The sequence below is a fragment of the Netta rufina genome (assembly GCF_964035555.1).
Source record: "Netta rufina genome assembly, chromosome: 9".
NCBI lineage: Eukaryota > Metazoa > Chordata > Aves > Anseriformes > Anatidae > Netta > Netta rufina.
Window position 1 is genome coordinate 24,856,803 of NC_140132.1, and position 22,528 is coordinate 24,879,330.

The 22,528-nt window shown below is 55.5% G+C and overlaps 1 protein-coding gene across 1 annotated transcript in view; it reads right to left on the minus strand.

Annotated features, from left to right (window-relative positions):
- Positions 1 to 22,528, minus strand: part of LOC311212798 (schwannomin-interacting protein 1-like) — a 46,257-nt gene that overhangs the window by 11,579 nt on the left and 12,150 nt on the right. Inside the window, 1 exon segment of the mRNA XM_084292420.1 lies at positions 22,312 to 22,528. Within this exon segment, the coding sequence (XP_084148546.1) occupies positions 22,312 to 22,528 (217 nt within the window).

Here is a 22,528-nt window from a genome sequence, read left to right on the forward strand (position 1 = left end):
TTATCCCCGATTCAGGTGTAGCAGCACTTTGCCGGGCTCCACCACCGCGCTTCGGGACCATTCACCTTCAGCAGGGACATTTCTGGGGCTGGGACAATCGGTACGAGCCAGGGACGAGCAGAGGCACGGCTTGTTAATACCCTGCCCAAAATGTTTGGAAGGAAAGAGCCACGCAGCAAATACCAGGCCGATGAATGCTGTAAATATTCAGGCAGGACCAAGCAGGGCAGTGCCAGCCCTGTCCGAGCGAGGGGTTAAAACCTATGGGGTTTGTGAAGCTGGGGGACATCAGGGGACATCAGAGGACATGGCCCCACCAGCCCGGGCCTGCCTGGTCCCCACGGGAGCACCAGGCACAGCCACGCCACGGACGCTATTTTTTGCCAGGGTCTGTCATTACCAGACATGGACAATTACTATATTTAAAGTCCCAGGCCCGTACGCAGCCTTTTTTTTATCTCCGTGAAGTACAAAGGCTATGATTGGATTTACCAACAGAAATTATAATTGCACAACACTTGTTTTGATGGATGCATGTGCCGTAAAATACAAAATAAGGTCAACCCTTCGTATTCTCTCAAGCCACGTGGCACAGTGCCTTAAAAATTACAGGTCTTGTGGCATGAGGAGGGGTTTGGAAATGTCTTTTAGGGAGAAGCCGTGACGAGGACACGCAGAGGAGGGGGAGTTTTGCCAAGCAGCACATCAAACCGGGGACAGGGCATCAGCAAGCACATGAAATCAGCATGTCACACGCAGCCCAGCTCTGCGCTCCTTGCACCGTGAAGCTCTGTGCCTGCGGCCCCGTGTCCCATAGCCCTGTGCACGACAGCCCTGTGCCCAAACCCCACGCCTGGAGCTCCATATTGAAGCCCCAGGCTTGCAACTTCATGCCCAAACCCCATGCCCACAGCTCCATCCCCGAACCCCATGCCCACAGTCCCATGCCCAAACCCATGACCAAGCCCTGTGCCTGCAACCCCGTGCCCAAACCCCATTCCCAAGCCCTATTCCCAAGCCCTGTGCCCAAGCCCCATTCCCAAGCCCCATTCCCAAACCCCATGCCCACAGCTTTGTGCCCAAGCCCCATTCCCAATCCCTGTGCCCGCAGCCCCGTGCCCAGCGCAGGGCGCTTGGCAGCAGGGGGCCGCTCGCAGCGCGCGGACAAAAGGCTCCTTTCTGTCCCCTACCTTTTTATAATTCCCCTCCACGTCCCGCGCGGATGCCTGCCCGATGATGTCAGCCATTCCATCACCGGCCCCGCTCATGGCCCCGGCTGCCGGGCGCTCCCCGCCGCTCCCCGCCGTGCCGCGGGGACATGGCAGCGTGGCCCCGGGCACCCCGCTCACCGGCAACGGGGCCTCGCTCGCCGGGGCCTCGCCGCCTCCCTGCCCGCAGCTTGCCCTAATAAAGTCAAAGGCAGCGGCCGGGGCTGATTAGCGGGAGCCGGCGGAGGAAAGAAAGCCGAGGGCTCGCTCCAGCCACTGGCAGCGCCGGGTAAAAATAGCCCCGAGCCCTCGCCGGCTGCGCAAGGGCAGGAAAAATCCCGGTGTCTTATGTCAGAGCCGGGCTGGTGCTGCGTGGGTCCCTCGACAGCAGCAGGGAGCTCCCAGCAGGGTGTTCCCGGCCCAAAGCGGTTCTTTTGGGTGGAAAAAAAAGGTTTCTGGGGGTTAGCGAGCGGAGCCCCAGCAGCCTGGGCTCGCCACCCGCCCCGCGGGAGCTGGACGGAAGCGGGACGTGCGAGCGCAGCTCCGGACACGCGGTTATATAGGGGAGCCTTCGGAGGATGGACCTCACGTCCTGTTTGCCCAGCGAGCCCTAAAACGTGGCGTAGAGGTGCTGGTTTCTGCTGGGACCCAGCTGTGGGGCTGTCGGACCCAGAGCTGCAACAGCCCCGCGGCCGAAATGGTGGTGCCAAGCCCGACTGACTTCATCCCACCCCAAACGCACACGGTGCGGGGTTCACCTCCGCGGTGACACACGAATTGTGCCTTAACTCTGCCCTGAGAGTGGCAGGAAAAAGATAATAAACAGGCAGGATTGTTTAATCCAGTTATTTTCCCAGGATGGTGATTTGTAGCTCCTTGCCTCGGCTGGGAACTGCTGCCATCCGGGCATTTCATTATTTTTGCCCCCCCCGCCGCTGACTCACGGTGCCATTTCCCGCTGCTCCTAAAATTAACTTCCCCTCCCGACAATGGGGACCCTGAACTGACGTCCGCTCTGATAACGCCTTGGTTTCTCCGAGCACCTTTGTTCGGAGCACAATGAGGCCTACGGCACCGCGCCGGTACGCCCCGGCCCTTGTTTTTTTCAAGAAAAGGGTTTTTTTGGGGGTTCTGCAGACACCATCAGCCTGGGAGCTCCCAGAGAGGGGAGGCAGTGTGCAAGGGAGGGGAAGGGCTTGCGGCTGGGATCCCACAGCCTGTGGTGCCGTTGGGGTGCCCACGACCAGAGATAAAGTCACCCTGAGCTCCGGAGAGAGCTCAGCCCCAAAATGGGGACATTTGCTGGGTGTCCCAGCACGGGGAGCCAGCCCAGGCGATGCCGAAGGCCAGCAGGGATGCGCAGCACCGGCCCCACAACCATCCCTTTGGCAACCAGCGTCCTTTTGAGAGGCACCCACAGCACCCGTGGGCTCACAGGAACACAAGCAGCAGCGGCACGGGGCCGTGCTGCAAGGTGGGCTCGGCTTGGGCATCTCGTTGCTGCCGAGCCCTCCTGGGTACGGGGAAGCAGACGTCAGATTGCATCAGCTGCGAGGCGGCTCCATGGTTACAGCGGCCGCTCCTCCACTCAGCGCCGCGCGATGGGAGCGCTGGGGAGAAGCTGCCAGAACCACCTGAGGCCGCTTGGCTTTTTATAGCACAAAAGGAAAACTTACAGCGGGCACGGACGGAGCGGGTCGGCTCGGGGCTGCGCCAAAAAGGAGCATGAAGCCCCGGCCAGTGCCACGGTGCTGGGTGTTTTTGGGTGTTTCTGGGTGATTCTGGGTGCTGCTGGTGCCCCCGTGGTAAGGATGAGCCCATCCGGGGAAGGCAGCCTTCCAGTCGGCTCAGGCGAGGGAAGGAAACGGGCTGCTTCGTGGTTTAAACATGCCAATTGCTCACGAGCACGCAAGGATCTAAATTTAACCAGGCCACGCACACATAACGTTTGTTTGGGTCAATAAAAAGCTCCTAAACACTGCTGGCACACGTCAGCCTCCTCCGCTGGGGGAGGCTCGGAGAAACGCCTCCAGCCCCTCGCTGCTCACCATCAGCCTCCAAACAGCGCCGGTTACCGAGTTACTGGATACAAACCCCCAATTCCCAGTGAATTTCAATGAAAAACACTCAAAGCTCTCCCCAGAAAGGCCGTGCTGGGATCTGAAGCCGGCCTCCACCTGGCGGTCTGCACACGGACAGCACCGGCCGCTTGTGCACCCTCCCCAGAGATGTTTTTGCGGTGGATCATTCACAGAAACCTCACCAGCACCACGTCACGGAACATTTATCTTGTCGTAGAGGTCTGAATAAATCTCCTAGGAGGCGTCCCCTCAACCCGCCGTGCCCCTGCACTGCAGGGATTTGTTAAAACACAGCTCTGCGAGCGGAGGGACGAGGCTGCCCGTGCCCTCCCTCTGCCCACCTGAGCACATCCAGCATTTTGCCAAAAGGCAAAGAAGCAGGGATGAGGCCAGCAACAGCCTGGGGAGCCAGGTTTTGTGGCCTGCAACGCTGCACCCCTTGGGCAACGCTGAAAATATGCGCTCACAAGGCAAGCTGAAACGTCAGCTAAGGCTGCAAGCCAGCGCAGCGCAGCTCAAGCACACATCAGGACAAAAGCAAACGGCTTCACCTTCATTTCGGTGTTAGCATCTGGATCTGCACGCTGTGCTTTCCTTCTGTGTGAGCTCAGGACCTCACTGAACCTCACCTAACGTGCAGGAGCTGGCACCGTCCTTGTCAAATTGTAGGAGAAATGGAGCCCTGAACAAAATTACAAAATCTTTGGCAGAGGAAAATTAAAGAGTACAAAACAGGGAAAGAAATAGCTAAGAGGAAATTACTTTTATCCCTTTTTTTTTTTTTTTTTTCTAATACTCAGTTTATTTGTGGCCTTCAGGCTGCGTGTCCTCATTTAGCCACCCCGCAGAGGTCTGTACGGGCTGTTTTTATATCAGATTTTAGAAAATCCCCGTTGGTGGAGGTGGTGGTGGCCCCGTGGGCACACCAGGACCTGAGCGTGCAGCTGGATGGGGGCTGGCACTGCCAGCCACGGCCCCCAGGGATGGAAAGGCAGCGGCCACCTGCTGGCACCGGGCAGTGGCCCAGGAAAGGTGCTGGGGCCTCCTGGGGCCTCCTGGCCATGAGGCAACCAGGCTGAGCTCGAAGAAAGCAGGTCCCTAACCCCAACCAGCCCAGCACCCTCCTGGTGCGGGCTCTTCTCCCGGCTGTGCTCAGGTCGGAGCTTTTCAGCCGAATTCCTCCAAACCAAACATGTCCTCGGCTTCTCCCAGCGCGCCGGCTCGTTCCTCTATTTGTTTTGCAGCTCCCAGAAATCCCAAGCAGCTCCGGAAAGGCGTGTGGGCAGGGATGCGGGGAGCGCAGCTACACACCGCCACCCTCCTCCCCCCGCAGCGCCCAGGGCGGCCGCCAAAATCCCATCATTTCTGCCCCCGCTTCGAGCCCAAACCCGGGATCATCAGCCGCAGCGGGATTAAAACTTGGCCTGTAGGTTAACGGGCCTCGGGGGGGGCAGGGTTTCTCTGTCTCTTTGCAGTGTTTGGGAACAGATTACGTTCAAAGGACCGTTTCCGCGAGCTCTGCATTCTTTCTGCCTGCTTCCACTCTCGGATTTATCGTTCCGGAGGAGAGAAAGCGGCTCGTAAACAAGCGGAGATTAAAACAGATCCAACGCAGCCCTGCTGCCGCGGCACAAAACCGGGGCAGCAGCACGCAGGGAAGCCGAACAGGCCGGCACCGGGCCTCTGGATGCCAGGCACCGAGCACCAGGCACCGGGCACCAGGCACCGGCTCCCCCGGGACCGGCGATGCAGCCGGGAATCTCAGCGTGCTGGGCAAACATCCGCCGTGCAGAAACAATGGCACCATTGACCGAGGTACGAGAGCAACAGGCTCGGAGCTGCAGCAAAACCAGAGCCCCTCGAGCAGGGAATGAATCAACGGGATTATTATTATTATTATTTTTTTTTTTTCCCAAGGAGCTAAAAAGGGAAATCCATTCCCAGCGGCGTTTGTTACGGTGAAAACACGCACTGCAACAGCTTCCGAACCCTTTTCTCCCTATGTATACACACACTCGCAGAGATATCTTTCCCCTTCGTGATGGATTTGGCATTTTATATGAGAAATGGGCTGAAATCGGGTTAAATGCAGCTGAGGGGAACCCGAGGCTGCGCTGCTGCCCTGGCCAGAGCCTCGTCTCTCGGGGCCCATCTCTGGTGGCCGGCGGTGCCCGCGGGGCGCCCTGCAGCACGCACCCCACCGCACGTCCGCACGCGTTCCTCTCCCAGCACCGCAGCACACGGTTATTTGGGGGGGGGCAACAACCTCCCCAGGCGATCGAGCCCCCAAAATGCCATTCCCCGGGCAGGTGCACCCCCCGCAGCACCCACCCTCTATTCCAGGGGCTGCAGAGCTGCAGCAGCACCCAGGGCCCCTCTCCCCACCCAAAGGATGCTCGGCACACACCGCCACCGCTGCTGCACCCCCACCTCTGCTGTTAACCCCCCCCCAGGACCGGGATGGGCCTTTTTGGGGGTCAGGGCAGGGATCCTGGCCCCCCCCGGGCCACCCCCGTTTTTCTGGGGGCTGCTGCTGGTGCTGGGCACCGCCAGGCCGGGTCCCCAGCACCACCCCGGGGTGCGCACGGAGCTGGGGGGGCCTGCGGAGGGCCCTAACCCGCAGCACCTGCATTTGGCATGGGGGGGGGGGTCCTGTATTTGGGGAGGGGGGGGGCACCTGCATTTGGGGAGGGGGCAGGCTGCATTTGGAGAGGAGGGGGCTGTATTTGGGGAGGGGGGGGCTGCATTTGGCCGGGGGCGCTGCGCTGCAGGGAGGTGGGGGGGGAGCGCAGCGGGGCCGCAGCGCCCATCCCGGACCCCCCCCCCGCACCTCTGCGCCCCAAACACACCCCAAAAAACCTGCAGGAAGCCGCAGCCCCCCCCTCCCTACCCCCCTCCCCATCCCTCCGGCTGCTCTGCCCCTCACCTCCCCGTGTCCCCCCGCCAAGCCCGGCCCCTGTTCCCCTCGGGACCCCCCCAAATCCCCCCCCTCGAGGCTCGGGCCCCCCCCCCCCCGACCTGGTAGGGGCCGTTCTCCTGCAGGACCATCTCGGAGCATCCCGCGGGGAAGATGGACGCTGCCGCCCGGCCCCGCCTGCGCAGCGCCGGCCGCGGCTCTGCCGGGCTCGGGGAGGGGTTGGGGGGGGGGATGGATAGGAGGGGAATAAAAAGGGGGGGGGGGGGGGGGGGACCGCCGGGCCCAGCGCCAGCCGCCGGCTCCTTCCCTCCCACACAAAGAGCGAGCCCGCCGGGAGATGGGGGGGGGATGGGGGGAGGCGAAAATGGGGGAAAAAAAAGGAATTAAAGCTCCCCACCGGGAGCGCCGGGTGGATGGGGGGGGGGCCCTGCGCAAAGCTACGCCCCCGCTGGCGCTGCCCCCGCCTCTTGGCGATATGGGGCACGGGGGGGGACCGGGCATTTCTCGCCTCCTGTGTCCCCCCCTTAGGCAGAAGTGGCTGTGAGGGGGTCCCCAGGGCACGCCCGGTGTCCTCAGGGCGCTGCCCTCCTCAGATCCCCCCCCCCCCATCATCACCGCCCTAAATAAAATAGGGCCGGGGGCTTGGCCACGCTGCCCAGGTGGAGGGATCCGAGCCCCCGCTTGGTTTTCTGCTCTGACAGGAGAAAATGGGGGGAAATGGGGAAGCAAAAGGGTGTTCTCCCATCCCTGCACCTGCAGCGGGATCACCCATGGGTATTATCACAGTTCGGCTTTGCCGCTTGCTTCCCGGGGTGCTGGGTACCCCGAGAGCCCCAGCACAAGGCCTGGGGCACAGCAGGTCCCGAGCCCACCCCGTGCCCATCCCAAAATGCCGCCAGAACCCACAGGGCACCATGACCCAGGCCCTGTGCTGCTGTGGCCGGCGGCTGGGGGCACCCCAGGGCCTAGCCTCCGTCCTCGTCCTCGTGCTGTGGTGCCAGCCATCGCCCGCCCGTCCCGCAGCCAAGTTAGAAATGGAAATGACTGCAGAAACGCTGCACTTGCTCACAGCGCGTCTGGGGTTTGATTCCCCGCAGCAGATGGGCCTCCAGAAAAATCGGCCTTTGTAGGGAAAGGGCCCTGCCCCGGCTCTCCGTGCAGCCAGGCCGGAGATGCTGGAGCAGGGGTGGGTGGATGGAGTGCCCTGGTCCCTGTGCGTTTTGGCGATGTGGGTGGAGAGGAGACCCCAACTCCTCTGCTCCCACCCACCACAGCAGGGTTCAACCCAGCCACAAGCCCCAAATCCCCTGGGAAAAGTCAGCACAGGAGCACACGCACCCCATCAGCAGCTTCACCATGTGTGGAAGGTGCTAATAAAAGAACAGAGCTACGGAAGCTCTGCCTCTTGGGATAGGTTTAAAAATGAAAGATGAGTACCCCAAATGGCCTGGACACAGGCGAGCCACAGCGTCCGTAGCTCTAGTTCTTGGGGCCTTGCTTCAACAAATCCAAAAGAAAAAAACCATACTGTGAGTAAGTTTTGAAGAGAGCCTGGTTTGCTTTTCCTCCAGGCCCACGACGCCCTCACGGGCAGCACACAGACAGGGCCAGACCTCGGCCTCAGCCCAGGGGTTTGCCATTGCCAGCGAGTCAGGCGGGTAGGTAATAATTAATGCAAGGCCTGATTAAACGGAGGGAAAGCTTCCTGGCGGCCATCCAGGCGGGTCAGTGTGGCATGATGTCCCTGGGAGCACCGAGCACCACTGCCCTCTGCAGACGCACAACCCAGTGGGAAGACCCCAAATACCCCAAGACCCCCAGTGGCCCTACAAGCTGGGGAGAGAAGCTTGGGGGCATTTTACGCCATCTGCTTTTGGGTTTCCTACCAAGGCTTCTTCTGCAGAGGGTTTGGGGTGTGGGGAGATGCCTGTGCTTAGAGGGGACAGCTCCCCCTCTGAGCACCAGCTTTACCTGGCACTGAAATCCCCGTGGTTAAACGTTAGGGCTTCATTGCTTATCCCCCCTACAGAAGGAGAAAACACCCGGCGTCCCCAGTTCTGGGGGAAAATGTGTAATTTCTGACTCTGCGCACATCTTTTAGGATTTTTCTTACACTTAACCTTACAGTAAGGCATCACTTAATCACCATGCCCTGGTCCCTTGGGGCACGCACGGGCCTGGAGCTGCCCATGGTCAGCCCTAGGCCATCAGTAACAGAGCCGGGCAGCGCACACACACTCCCAGTGCTCCCAAAGCCATTCCCCCATGGGGAGCAGACCCTGCAATATGACTACACCCGCACAGGAAAGCCGAGCACTCCTGACTGCATGTTCTCACCACCATGGGAAGGAAGTGAAGAAATGTGGGTACCTCACAGGAAGCCGCAGCCAGCCCTTTCCTTCTGTATTCAGAATTTCCCACTGCCCCACGCAGCTATTTTTATGCCTGCCCCACACCACATGCTGAGCCCCCGTGAGCACTGCTCCTGCACCCAGCCAGGGCCAGCGCCGGGGTTGCTTTGCCCCAATGAAAACCCCATAGAGCTCCTATAGGATGGGCTTGGCCCAGCCTTCACACAACTGGGAATCCCATATGGCATCACGGGATTTCATCTCCATTTGCTGATGATTTACTGGGAGTTATGGATTTAGCTCCTCTTTAAGCCAAGCTAAAGCTTCTCCAGGGTTTAAATCTAGCAAGAAGAAGAAAAAAAAAAAAAAAGAAAAAGAAAAGATTATTTTTTTAATCGGTTAATACTAGAAATCTCCTTGGAAAAGGGAATATTTGTTTGGATTACATTCATGTGTAATGCTTTAGACCACTGCTTCTTTATTGAGGGAAGATGATGCTGAGCTGTTTTCCATCATTTTGGACATGTTACTCCTCCTTATGGGGAGGTAATCCTCAGGTGATTTAAAAATCCAGACAATGCCTGTCCCTCTTCCATGGACTTTTCATTTCCACTGACGTTTCTGCAGTCTTTTACACCAAGAAGCTTTACAAATCCTCCCAAAGCACGGGGGTGCCCAAGATAAATATTTAGGATAAAAACTTGTGGAATAAAATATCAGAACAAAACTCTTCTTCTTCCTCTTAGAAGACCCAGTATGAGTTTATCGGGAAATTACAGGGAAAAAAAAAAACAAATTCTTCAGTGAATTTCGATTCTTTTGGAATTTGTATGAGTGGGGAATTAACAGCACCAGGAAAGGTGCTGTTGTGTTGTGGTGCTTCACAAAAACCTCTGTTGTGTTCTTATTTTGATGCAGAAGTTATGATGCACATCTTGCAATCATAACTTTCTTGTGGGACATTTTCAGAGGTAAGAGATTTACGCGGAAAACTTTCTACGTGTCCCCCCAGACAGCACCTGTGGCTTTACATGACCCAACCACAACTTTCTGTTCCCACAAAGCACGGAGCAGAAGGCTGCAGCAACTTCACTCTCCCATTATGATCCCCCCGGCGCACAGGATGGTGAATGCTTTACAGTGAATTACAGCAATTAATTTCAGCCACCCAAGTGTCTACAACTTTCTAGTGCTCCAAAAGTGAGGAACCGTGCAGCAAACAATCAGACTTTGCCATGGAGCTGATCTGGGAAGATGCGCTGATACAGCTGCATGAGCTTAGATTTCAATTGTGCAATTCATAAGCTGGCTCGCACGTGCTTAATAGAGAATTTACAAATGGCCCGATGATTAGTAGGTATGATATCCCACCAGTTATTTACTGCTAATGAATGGAGAACCATTTCTCCATTCTCATTGCTAATGAGCGCGGTGAGATAGCAACAGAAAAGCTATTGCTGCCTCCCTGCAATTTTATTTATGTTCTTAAGAATAAGCTGTTCCTTCGGAAATGCAATACTCACATTATGCAAAATGCTAAGGCGAGCACGAGCTTTCCAACAGAACGATATAAAGCTGTAAGGTTTTGTATTAATATAAATAATTTAAAATGCTACAATCCACCTTGCTTCACAGTGTGGTTTCTTTGGGAGAGGATCTGTGATGAATTTCATCAGCTACAAATAACTTTCAGTGCTTTTGGCCTGGTACCCGCAGGGGCACATGATGTAGACCTGATGCACATTGGAAAGCTGCTTTTCGGGACCAGCTGCCACAAGCCCCAGTCCTGGCACCTCATTTCTACTTCATCTCACCCAAACCAAAATTAAACCTCGCCCGCAGCACAAATGCAGGGCAGCACCAAGCACAAGGCACCCTCTGCAGACAATTACATGACTTCACTGACCAAAGATCATAGTTTGCCCCTTTCCTGCTCTGCTGCTCCATTTCCAACAGAACAAGGCTAAATTAGTCCTGCCCATAGGTGGGGAGTGGTAGGGAGGCAAAATAAATGGGCTTTCCTAATCTCCAGGTGGATGGCAAGAAGGAGTAGGGGAAAATGGGGGGCATTTACAGCTCTCACACAGGTTTTTGCTCAGCAAAGCCCATTTTCTGCACTAAAATGTGCATTTTAACGCAATGCTGGGAGAGGAGTTGGAGCATTTTCCAAAGATGATGAGAAAAGAGCAAAAAAAAAAATAATAATGGTGTGAGAGGAAGGGGAAGAGGAAGCGAGATTTCCTCTGAGATGATGAAGAACAGCTTCCCCAAATGGGGACACGAGGAGTTACGTGGAGATGTTCATGAGTCAGGTGCAGAAAACCAAACCCCACACCCCGAGCTCTGCGCCCAGCAGCCCTTCAGCGGCCTGGGGATGCGGGCACCAGGGCAGCCATGAGAAAATTCGGGATTAAAGCCTTTAAATTGTGACAACGTCCCTGAAACTCCAGCGTGGCCATGCAGGAGCACAGACACACGTATAACCTGTGTTTACACCCACAGGCAATTAATTTGTCTGCAACGTGCTGCATGCTGCAGGCTGTAGCTGTGTTCGTCTGATAACAAAAATCAATTATCAGTGAAGGCCCTGAGCCCAGGGGACCATGAGGGCAGCACGTGTGGGTGGCACCAGCACCGTTCTGGGATTATTCTGGGATCATTCCGGTATCAATTGCCTTGAGCCTGCCTGTCCCATTCCGTTCCCCTCCTTCTTTCCAGCAGGGAGCGTCTGGGAGGCTCGGGTAGGGGCTGGCTTTATATGGGAACTCACTCGAATTGCCAAGCAGGTGGCAAAAACCCAGAACGGGGACTTAGAGGCTGAAGAAGTACACAGACCATGCTACCAAGTCATTCGGAAATTAAAAGTTTCTTTTTCAAACCCAGCCAGATCCTATAAACACGGAGCACGAGGACAGGCAGATAAGAGCAGTGCCCTCTGACTGCTTCCTGAACACAAGCAGGAGCGTGCCAGGACGGCCCTTGTCTGAGTCACGGGCACGACACCAATAAACAGGCGGGGATTTCTCGCCCTGTTTTGAAGTTCAGTGTCTGTAACTCAGCTCCTGCTGACAAAGCCTGGCGGAAATCTATTTTTTTTTTTTTTTTTGAGGGTCTATTTATGCTACGCACACACCTCTGCAAAAATTAATTAGCCCTCACAGAGCTTCACCCCCCCTGAACTGTTGAGATCAAGGATTTCTGGAAGTCTGCAATTGCTGTGTGGGAGCAAACCCAGATCTCAGCCCTCGGAGCCCGGCTCTTGCCGTCTGTTTCACATTTGCAATCCTTCAGAAAACGGCTGCAAAGGCTTGAGAAAGCAAACTAAATCTCGGGATCCCATTTAGGAGAGGGGCACGTCCTGAAATGCCACCGTTAGCAGCAGCTCCACCACCAGCAGCACCCTGCCCGGCCTGGCACCCCAGCTCCCCATGCAGGACTTGCAGGCAGGCACAAGAGGGCCGAAAGCGCGGCGTGCCCTGCCGTGAGAGCTGCCGACAGGGCCGGCACGCCAAGCGTGAGGACGGAAAGCTCTAAAAATAACAGGATAAGCAAGGGTGGATCCCAGCTGAGCCTTGTTAGTCATGGAGAGAGGGAGTCACAGCCGGCGGCGAGGCAGCTCCATATAAGAGCAAGAGAAGGATGCTCCTCGCCTCCCAGCTCCCAGTTTTCACTCCCCCGCTTGGCCGTGGGCTTCTCCTGCCAGCAGGCTGAGCTCTGGGAGCCCACAGCTCTTACAAAGCACACAGCATCACTGCCTGCGGGTTTTTAGGGCCAGGTGTGACACGAGGTATTTCCTCCCTGTGGTATTTTCTCTGTGTGGCATTTCCTCCCTCCTGAAGCCGAGGGGTGGATCGATAACCACACACCAGTGATCTGGGTTAACCCCTTCAAGCTGTGTGAGCTACCTGGTCCCCTTCTCCTCCCCCCATTAGTGCAATTAGGGCACTAATTGCAGGCCCAGCAGCAGTCCTGGCCTGCCCGGCTCCACCCGACCAGGCCCAAAGCCAGCAGGGCCGTGCCCGCAGGGGACACAGGTGACAGCCCCGTCCCTGCGGCCTCCCCTGGTGACGCTCAGCTGGAGGGAAGGAAACGTGCCTGGCGCTGGCAGGCAGCAGCTCCTTGTTCCTGGGCCAAAAAGCAGAAAATTGCTGTTCTGCTCCGGGCAGGGGCCAGCTGCTGCCTGTCTGGGGGCTGCCCCAAGCAGGAGAGGAGCCGCAGGCAGCGTTCCTTTCCCCAGCCCCCTTTTCCAGAGGAACCCATGTGCACACCTTTTGCAAACAAACCCGTGTTTTTCCAAAGCCTTTGGAGCCCCGCAGCAATCAGCCAGCAGCACGACTATTGATACGCCTTTATCAGAAGCTGTTCCTATGTCTCAGACTCCCTCTACGGAGAAATGACAGGCTGCATTTCTGTGTTTCACCAAGCTACCTGTGTCAAAGGAATGGGGGAAAAAGCTGTTCACGGGAAGAAAACGTCAGGGCAGGAGGTTGTCATTGTGCCATGTAGCTTCCTTCCTATCACTCCTGACAGGAGCCACGGGCCATGAGCAGAAGGCCAAGCAATGGCATTTTCATGTGCACCGACCAGGCAGGAGCTACATCGCCCACCGCAGCTTGCACCAGGCTGGGGGCTCTGCAAACCGCCCCCAGCTATGGGGTAGCCCCTCTGCAGGCGTGGGCTTTTGGGATCGTCCAGCACAGTGTCCCCAGGGCAGCAGGGACCTGTCCCCAGAGCGTGTCACCAGCTCGGGCACAGAGCAGGCGCCAGGCCTGGCCTGAAGCTGGTGGCACAGCTTGGTTTTCATTTTGATGGGGGAGAGGGGGAATGGCTGACAATGCTCTTGGGCAAGTACCTGAGCTGTGGGAGGAAAAAGAGAAGGCGATGATAATGCTGGCTGCTACGGCAAAGTAAGGACAACCTGAAGTTACAAAATAAATGTCCCTGGGGGCAGGCAAGCATCAGTCCCCAGTGCTCAGGGAGAGCAGCTCTGCTGCAAAGTGGGAAGCGGCAGCAGCATGGCCAAAGTGCTGGGTGTTTCTGGTTGCCAGCACTCAGACAAGTTCACTTTACCAGCGGGTGTTAGCTCCCCACAAAACATGTGCTCTTGGATGTTTTCATTCACTAGGTTTCATCCAGACACATTACTTCACCAAGGAAAAAACTTCCCATGAAACTAGTTACTAGTTCAAGCCAGCTGCCCCTGTCTCACAGCTGAAATCCTGTCCCTCCAGCACTGCGGGAGGGCAGGGGCTGATCCAGATTTCGGACAGCTCCAGGCTCGGATCCAGTTTTGTTTGGTGAGAAACGCAAACATAAGAGTAATTAGCAGGCATACCGTAAGCAGTATGTCATGTCCTACAGACAACATCAGCACTAAGTTTATATTATAAATCCCCCACTCCAGAAGGCTCTGCATCAGGACCAGGATGTGCAACGAGAGCTCTGCAAGCCACGGAGGGGTGCCCATGGCAGGGACATTGCCACCCGGCTGTCCCAGCTCCTAGGACACCTCCACGCATGCCACCACGGCCACAAACCCAGTGGCCACCTCCTTGAAGCTCTCCTTCTGGTGCCGCAGAGGCTCTCCAGCATCTATTATTAATATCAGTAATTTCAGTGTTATGAACCTTCAGCTAATTCTACGTCCAAACCCATTTCATTAGTATTCAAATGTGCAGCTAACAAGGTAGGAGGGACTGCGAACAAACTGATGGAGAAGATGGGAGCTGGGAGCGACCCTGGAGCTGCAGGGTGGCTCTGCAGGGACAGCATCTTGTCCTTAAATAGCTCCAGGTCAGCCTCCATAAGTGACGAGCTGGGAGATACTGAAGTTAGGAGCCCAGCACCACCGTGCAAGCACCAGGGCTCGCACCTCTGTGCTCAGCTGGCCGAGCTGCCGGCTGCCCTGCAGGAGAAGGGCGCACATTTGCATCTGTCTTTTCTTGAGCACTTTAACATTCCTCTTTTCTCTGCTTTGCTGCAGCACGGCATCAATCTTTTTGTTAGAGCTGTCTGCCCAGGGGAAGGTTGGAGTCAAACAGCACTTAAGGCGTGAGCACAAAGCCTTCACCCTACAGAAAATCCTATTTCACAAGGTCCAGGTGAAAACTTCCACCAGTCCTCTGCCAGTCACCTGTGCTCACCCCTCTGCAGTGTCACTGCCACACTGCTCCCGCACCCGGCTGTGCAGCCCTGTAACTAAATGGGCTCGAGCAGCTCCTCATTTTCCTAATCCAGAAAAAAACAACACCCAATCCTCCCCATAAAAGGTCTTCCCCATAAAAAAGGCCTCTTTCATCTTTGCAAGTCACAGCTAGAAGTTGGTTTTGCAGTTTTCAGCCTGAGAAATAAAAGATGAGGAAGCAGCAGAAGAAAGAACAGGCCAGCCAGCTTGTGTCAGCCTGCACGCCAAGCTATTAGGCATTGACTATTAACGTCTCTATGCAAGGCGTAGAGCACTCAGCAAGGAAACATGATTCACAGATTACTTGTTTTTAAACCACGAAGATCAGTTTATCATCAAATTCCTATCAGGCACGGAAAACAGGAAACACGATGGCCACACATGACCCAGGTACAGAATCCTGGTATTTCCCCAAGTCCCTCTTTAATAAATCCGATACAGGAGTTACATTAAATAAAAAGTTTAGATTAAATTTTTAATAACTCACTAAAAGCATTTCAATCCTCTACGGACTGTACATACTACCAGCTTTTGTATGCAGAGAGAATTAAGCACTTTAATATAGTTCTCCCTCTCTCTCTCTCTGTTTTGCATTGCCACCTACTAACCGAGAGAATTACATCTCATCCCCACACTTCCCCTTCCCCATCCCCTTTGAATTGCAGTTATTTCCTCCAGCTCAAGTGAACGCTTGGATTTCATTTTAACAAAGCACGGACAGGTTGGAATAAATGGCTTTAGTGCAATTTTCTCATTTGAAGGAGATCTATAGATCACTGAGCAGGAAACCAAAATTGGTGATATAAATAAGATCTACTACTGCTGTGACGCAAATGACTCCACAGGCGTGACAGGGAAAGACAAAGTGGACAAAAATGATACAAGTACTTGAAAAAGCTGGAAACCCTTGAAGACAGCAGCTATTACGGAGTGTTCCCATCTCAGGCAACAACTGCAGCTCAGGTAACGCAACATGGGAGCTCATTTCCACCAAAGCCATTAACGCTTTGCTTACAGAATTAGGATTGATTTGGGATAAAGGTTAGCTGGAAGAAATATTTCCGAAGCTGGCCCTGGTTTATTTCAGTTATATCTCAGGACGCTTCTCATGCAAAAGTGGAATTATCCGACAATTAACAGCCAAAATGTACCGAGCCCCACTGCTGGAGAAATTGGAGCCGCTGCTCAGAAGCATTATTCCTCTGTGCTACTTGTGGCTGCTCCGCCTGGCTTGGGTGACCTTACTGTAACAGCCTGCAGCCATAGAAACCCACTGTCCACACTGGCACATGCTGGAAATCACTGAACTGACCAGATTATATGATTATCCCGAGCAGCTGCTTGCTGTAGGAAATAAATATCTATACAGAGGCACGAGGAGAAACTGGGATAGCAGACTTCCTTCCAGAGCCAGCTGTAGCTGACTCCCATAACCGCACCGTGGAAGCACATATACCCTAACAAAAGCCTTTCTTTTTGAAAAGAAGAAATAAAGTCTGTTTTTTTTTTTTTTTTTTCTGATCAAATACGTTTTCAGCAGAACTCTTTAGCACTGCCAGGTTCGCAGGACGTGCAGCACCGGGTACTGTGAAAGCAGCATTCCTAGAAGCACGTCATATTTAAAAGTAACCTCTAAAACATATCGTGCTGTCTGAAAAAATGACAATTTCATTTAAATTTAATACTCAAAGCAGCTCCTGCCCCTCTGTGTTGGCAGCGGGCATCGATGGCTGGCTCTGCACAGCCTAAAAGACCTGGGGCGCAGCTACCATGTGTGGCTGAGCAGCAATTTCCAATTGCAGGCCCTGAGGAAGGGCGATTTGCATGGCAAAACCTCCTTGTTTGTTTGTTAAACTAGCTGCCAAACACAAGTTTCTTAAGGCAAGAAAGGAATCCTTTTGCTTCAGCAGAGGGAGTCGCACAGCCTTCTGAACACAAAGCGCTTGGGCGCTCAGAAAGCTTATTTTATGTGCTTAGCCAAAATACTGGAAAATGATTTGTTTCACATATTAGTGTTTACAAAACAGATCACACAGCGCAGGGGAGCCCATCCTTGCTTTCTGTTTATCCTTTGCTTTCTTAGGACGAGAGACAAACCCCAAGCGTCCTTCATAAGGCAGCCAGCGCTGGGCCGCCTTCCTCATCGCAGCGAGGACGGAGGAGAAAAGTTCATTGCCAAGAGGGAGAAAACAGCGCGTGCTTGTGTGCAGATAAGGGCAAGAGCTGCATGTATGTGTGCCCACACAGAGAATAAATCATGTGGGATGGCTGTGACGGGACGCTTTTCCGAGCAGGGTGGTGCTTTGCTCTGCCGTCCGTCCTGCGGCCTGCACTGCAGGCAGCGTGCTTGCCCCTTGCTCCTGGCTGGGTGCTCCATGGCACAGCCACCAAAGCCTCTCCCCTGGTGGCAGCAGGTATATGGAAAGCAGGAGGCCCCTTTTAGCTACTGGGGGAGACTCAGTGGTGCTAACCTCTCCCAGACACCATTTATCAGACCGGATTGTGGCGGGAGCGCAGCTTGGCGCAGGCGCCATGAAGCTGCCCACCTCAGCAGGGGACAGGCACCAGGCCTGGCCTTCTGCTGGCAGCCCCCAGCCCTCGCCCTCCTTCCAGTTTGGGCACAAACTTTGGAAAACAAGCGAGGAGGCTGCTGTGGGATGGGTGCTGGAACACAAGAAGGGCAGAGGCCACCCTGTGCCCTGTGCCCAGTGCCCTACCCATGCAGCTCCCACAGCCTCTGCCGGCTCAGACATCGGCCCTCCCGCTCACCGTGGTTATTTAATTCCCTTTTGCCACATTCCCACACAAGTCTGAGGGGCTGATGGGCTCTGTATTTGTATTCCTGAGCCTTGGGCTCAATGCTTTGTCAGCAGTGGCCCTGGCAATGAGGCCCGGCCTGCAGCTCGCCTGGCTTTGGAGCACTCCTCCGCAGATCCGAAACATGTTTTGAGTTGCACTGAATAAATACTTGGTCTTTATATGCCTGTTAATACACTCCGCCTATAATTCTCTCTTCCCATACACCATGATTACACACGCACCAGCCCCGGGTAAGCACCAGCCCTGCAGTAACTTCGTCCTTCAGCAGTAAAATAACGGGTTTTACACAGCACAGACCAACTCTGAGAGCTGAAAGCCGCTAACCTGTTCCCTTAGCGCACCCAATATGCAAGAAAAAAGATGCCTAAGTACATAATTATTATCCTATCAAGTGTTCCTACTGCCTGCTGCTGTTTCAACCCCAGGTACCACTTCTGTGTAAGTGGAAATCCAGGGCAGTGGTGGAGGTGCCGGAGGGCAGGGGACGCGGCTCCTGCGGCAGAATGGCTCTGTCTCAGGGTTACGCTGGCAAAACCCCCTAAGGCAATCCAGATTTTGACTTGCATAAAAGCTGAATTCTCTGTTTAGAAACCTTCAGAGTTTGCTGCTTATACCAAATACCCCAAATATGCTTAAAACATACTCATCAACCTTACAACAGGCAGCATCACGAAGGGCGCTCTTCAGCATCGCACACAAGCACATGGCAGAGGGTTTGCTGCTGCCTTCGCTGCTGTCAGCATTTCAATCACCCCGCTCCTCAGCTCATTTTGATGATTTCTGCATAACGTATAAAGCAGTCACTTACCAAACGGCCGGGGAGCAACGCCAGCTTGCTGGTGTCCATAACACAGTAGTTACCATAATATTAATACTCAGATAAAGGAGAAACATTCATCAAAAAGAAATCCGCATGCTGTCACCCCATGTATTTAGCACTTTCTCTAATGAAAGGCTTTGCGGCAGCGACGGAGATGGAGTTTTTGCCCAGGATTATTAATTGTGGTCATTTTGCCCGGACGGGTCTCATGAGCAGCACATATACATCTCCCCCGTCCATGTAATTACCGACGCTGCTCACGAAACAAGTCCTTCAGAGTACCTGCAGCTGTTTCCTTAGCTTAATGACATGGCATGCTTTGGCAGAACCATTAATATCTTGCCAGCCTCACCTAACCTTTGAGCTGGGTGGAAGGCGGCCAAAGTACGCTGCCGGTTGGATGCGGAGGCGGCCGCCACGCGCAGCCTCGCTGCGGCACGTCACACCGCACACGGCCAGCCTGCTGCCTGGCCAAGCTACACCTCTGTCTGAAGGGTGTGCCTGCCTCGTCAGCTGGGCCCTGAAACAAATGGGCTGACCCCGGAGCACCTCTCTCACCCAAACAGTCATGTTCCTCTCTCCAGTCGCCGTAGGAGTTAAATGGTCAAAGCCGGTAAATGGAAGAGCCCCGATACGACTGCTGTCAGGTGGGGACAGGAGGTCTGGCAGCGCTCCTACAGCGCAGGAATGACAGAAATGCAATTTCTTGCAAGCCACAAGTTTGATTTGGAAAATGAGTGTGTCAGAAGTTAAGGCGCTGACAGTTCTCGTCGGGGGAAGATGCCTGCCGGGCATCGCAGCCCTGCCGGTTGCTCCCTGCTCTCAGCCAGCATCGCACGTCACCGAGGGACGGAGAGCCTAACACTTTAAGTGAGCTCCATCGAGCAGCTCTTACTTATTTTAAGTGAGAAGAAACCACTGCCAATCTCGCCAAGCAAACATTTGCTCCCTAAATGCCGGAGATGAAGCACGCAGGCAGCACAGAGCTCTGCAGCGAGCAGCACCACGGCTCCCGTTTGACCCCAGCCCGTGACCGACAGCCAGACACTCCACCAGAGCCAGACCCTGCCCTGGCCAACTATTAAATCATTTCAAGATTTAATCCTGGACCATGATATATACTTTGAATTCGTCTCCATGGGCAGCAGGCCACGGTTAACCGCTCCTTGGAGCAGAGCAGGAGCACTGCGCCCATCTCCTCTAAATCACGCCAGCCTGGAGAGCCAAGTGATTCAGAAGGAAACAAATTTAACTTCCCAACACAGCGAGCATGTTCTGCAGAAAGCAGGAGCCCACACGCCCGAGGGCGAGGTACAAGCCTGGGCAGACCGTGCTGAGGCACGACGTGTTACATATACTGCCAAAGGTACCGGGTATCTGGCATCTGTCTGTCTCGGCAGCGTACGTAGGAACATGCCAGCGATGAGAAGGGAAAATACAGACTCTGACACACTCCCACCCGTGCACAAGTCCTGGAGGCTGCAGGGACAAGCTTTTATCCCCACTGCCTGCAAGGAGCCTGTCTGTGGGCAGCACCATTCGCTCGGCAGGGCCATGCAGCTCCGGGTCATCTCAGTGCTAAAGCCCCGTTAGGGAGACAAGCTGGCTGAGCCACCTCCTGCCTTGCGAGGGTTTTTTTAATTGACTACGGAACGTGCAGATATTATTTTTTCAGAAAACACATGCCATTGATTGTAATTACCATCCTCGGAGATGCAATGGGAAGAAAATGAAAGCCATTAATGCTGATTTTGACTTCATTAGAAGCAGCAGTGGAACTGCGAGCACGAGGCATTGCTTCCTGCGCACCTCCGTGGCCCCGAAGAGCCATAAATCTTGGCACGGCACCTTTGTGACTGCTTCTGATACGGGCAGGATGTGGGCAGGGAGAGAAACCCCGGCAGTGGGCTTCCTGCAGCCGCCTGGTGAGGTCGGTCTGAGCGTGTTACCAACCTTCAACCCCCTTTGAGAACTGAGGGGATTTCTCCTCCAGCACACCAAGGTCCAGCCGTCTAACGCAGAGTGACCCGGCACATCAGACCAGGCTTGCAGGTGGCCTGAACACGGCTGCGGGGCCCATCCCAAAAGAAACCATCCCCTGGGAAGCCGGGAAGGATGCACATCCACCCGGCCCCGCTGCAGCAAGGCGCCGCGAGCTCCACCCGGCCTTCCTTCCCTTCCACCTCACCCAGCTAGGGACGGGAAACGCTCGCCCCTTGTAACAGAACCGGCAGCTTTCAAATGTTTTTTTTTAAAGTCTCATTCTCAAAAACATCACGAAGGAAACACGGCAGAGCTGTGAAGCCGCGAAGTGCAGCCTGGCACCCTCCCCAGCACCCCGCAACAACCGCACGTCCGACGGTGGCACAGCAGGACCAGGCTGCAGCAGGGCACAGCCTCCCCACAGAGCACCATGAAACCCAACGAGAGGTAACCACCCGCAGAGAAACAACTCCTCTCCAGTTTCACAGTTGCTCAGGATTTTGTTTTTCTCAATAAAACATCCACGCTGGGCTCCTGTTAACATATACCAGCCGAAGACACGCTTCCACTCCCAGCAGCAGCAGTTCCCCACCTCGTCCCTGTTGACGAGATCATTCCATAGTACACCGAGGAAGGCCTTAGCACTGAAATTTCTCTTTTTTCCCTTTTTCAAACATATTTGTCTCGCAGTTGGAGCCAACCAGCCCATCGTCTTACTGCCTAGGTTCACCTCGCGGTTTCCATGCTGACAAACGCTGGGGTTTCCAGCAGGCCAGACAGCGTTTTGTTATAAATAGCGAGACGTCGAACCTTAGGAAAATGTCAGGGTCACGAATAAAAACAAACTATCAGAAAGATTTTCTCTTCAAGCTGATTGCAGCGAGCCTTTAAGGCATCGCATCCCTCCGTCCCAGTGTCACCTCTGACATCTGCTGTCACTCCAAACCCATGCCATGGGAGGTCTGTGGGACTAGGAGGTGCCACCCCGCCACACGTTCCTCCCCAGAGGACTTTGGTGGAGACAAAATGCACCTCTCCCATGGGGAAATCAGAGCAGCAGAGCTCGGATCCCTCCTCCTCCCATCCTGGGTGAGGGTGGATCCAAGTCCTGGAGCCTCCAGGAGCATCCCGGGCTCCTGTGGGACAGGAGCGTGCCCGGACAGAGGGGAGCAAGAGCACCCCAGCACCACAACCCACACGAGCTGTTGTTCCTGGAGCTCCAAGAACTCTGTTTGGGGTTTGGGTGGGAGACCGAGGACAGGGGGGTTTCCACCTGGGCTGTGGGCAGGGAAGGAGACCTTCTGCGGGCACAGCGCTGGGTGCTGGGCCCCACGACACAGCCACACACCCCGGCTCGGCGGGGTGAGCCCAGGCAAAGCTTTAGGGGCGAGATTCCTTAGGTGAGACCTCACCTCGCAAAGCGTAACCGGAGGCAAAGAGTTTCCAGCAGCGCTGCTGCTTCCGGCAGCCGGGGCAGCAGGAGTTTATCTGATAGCGCTGCAGAGGAAAGCCTCGGAGCCACAAGAAAAGCACTTTTTTTTTTTTTAAAGAAAAAAGAAAGCTGCATGAATGGCAGGAATGAAGGAGGTTACCTGTCTAGGCTCCTCTGAGCACCGAGGCCACCCCATTCAGCCTTGGAAGGAGAGCCCCGCACGGCAGCTCTCCTTCTGCTTCGGGAGATCCTTCATCCCTGCCAGCACCCGCCCGGATTTTTCAGCAATTAGTGGCCAGGGGAAAACCCCCCCCAGCTCTCGGGGGCCAGATGACTGCACAGGATGCCCGGGGACCGAGGCAACCCCGGCGGAACCGAGCCCAGGCTGCGGGGCGTGGGCGCCGGGGCTCGCTCCCAGCTCCCCGCTGCCACCGCGGCCGCGGGGGGGGGGGGCTTCTCGCCGGCTCCCCCAAACCCCCCCCAAACCCTCCCGCGGACCCCCGAGCCCCACTCACCGAAGCGGGGCTCGCCCGCTGCCCCCTCTCCTGCTCCCGGCACTGCAGCCCCGCCAGGTGCCTCTCCAGGGCCGCCCAGTCCATGGCCGGGGGCTGCGGGTCCCGGGGGGGTTGCGCCCCGTTCCCCCGGAGCCCCCCGGAGCCTTTCCGAGCCCCCCGGCGCCCCCCTCCCGGCCCCGCCGCTCCCCCCCCGGCTCCCCCCCGTTGCTGCTGGGGG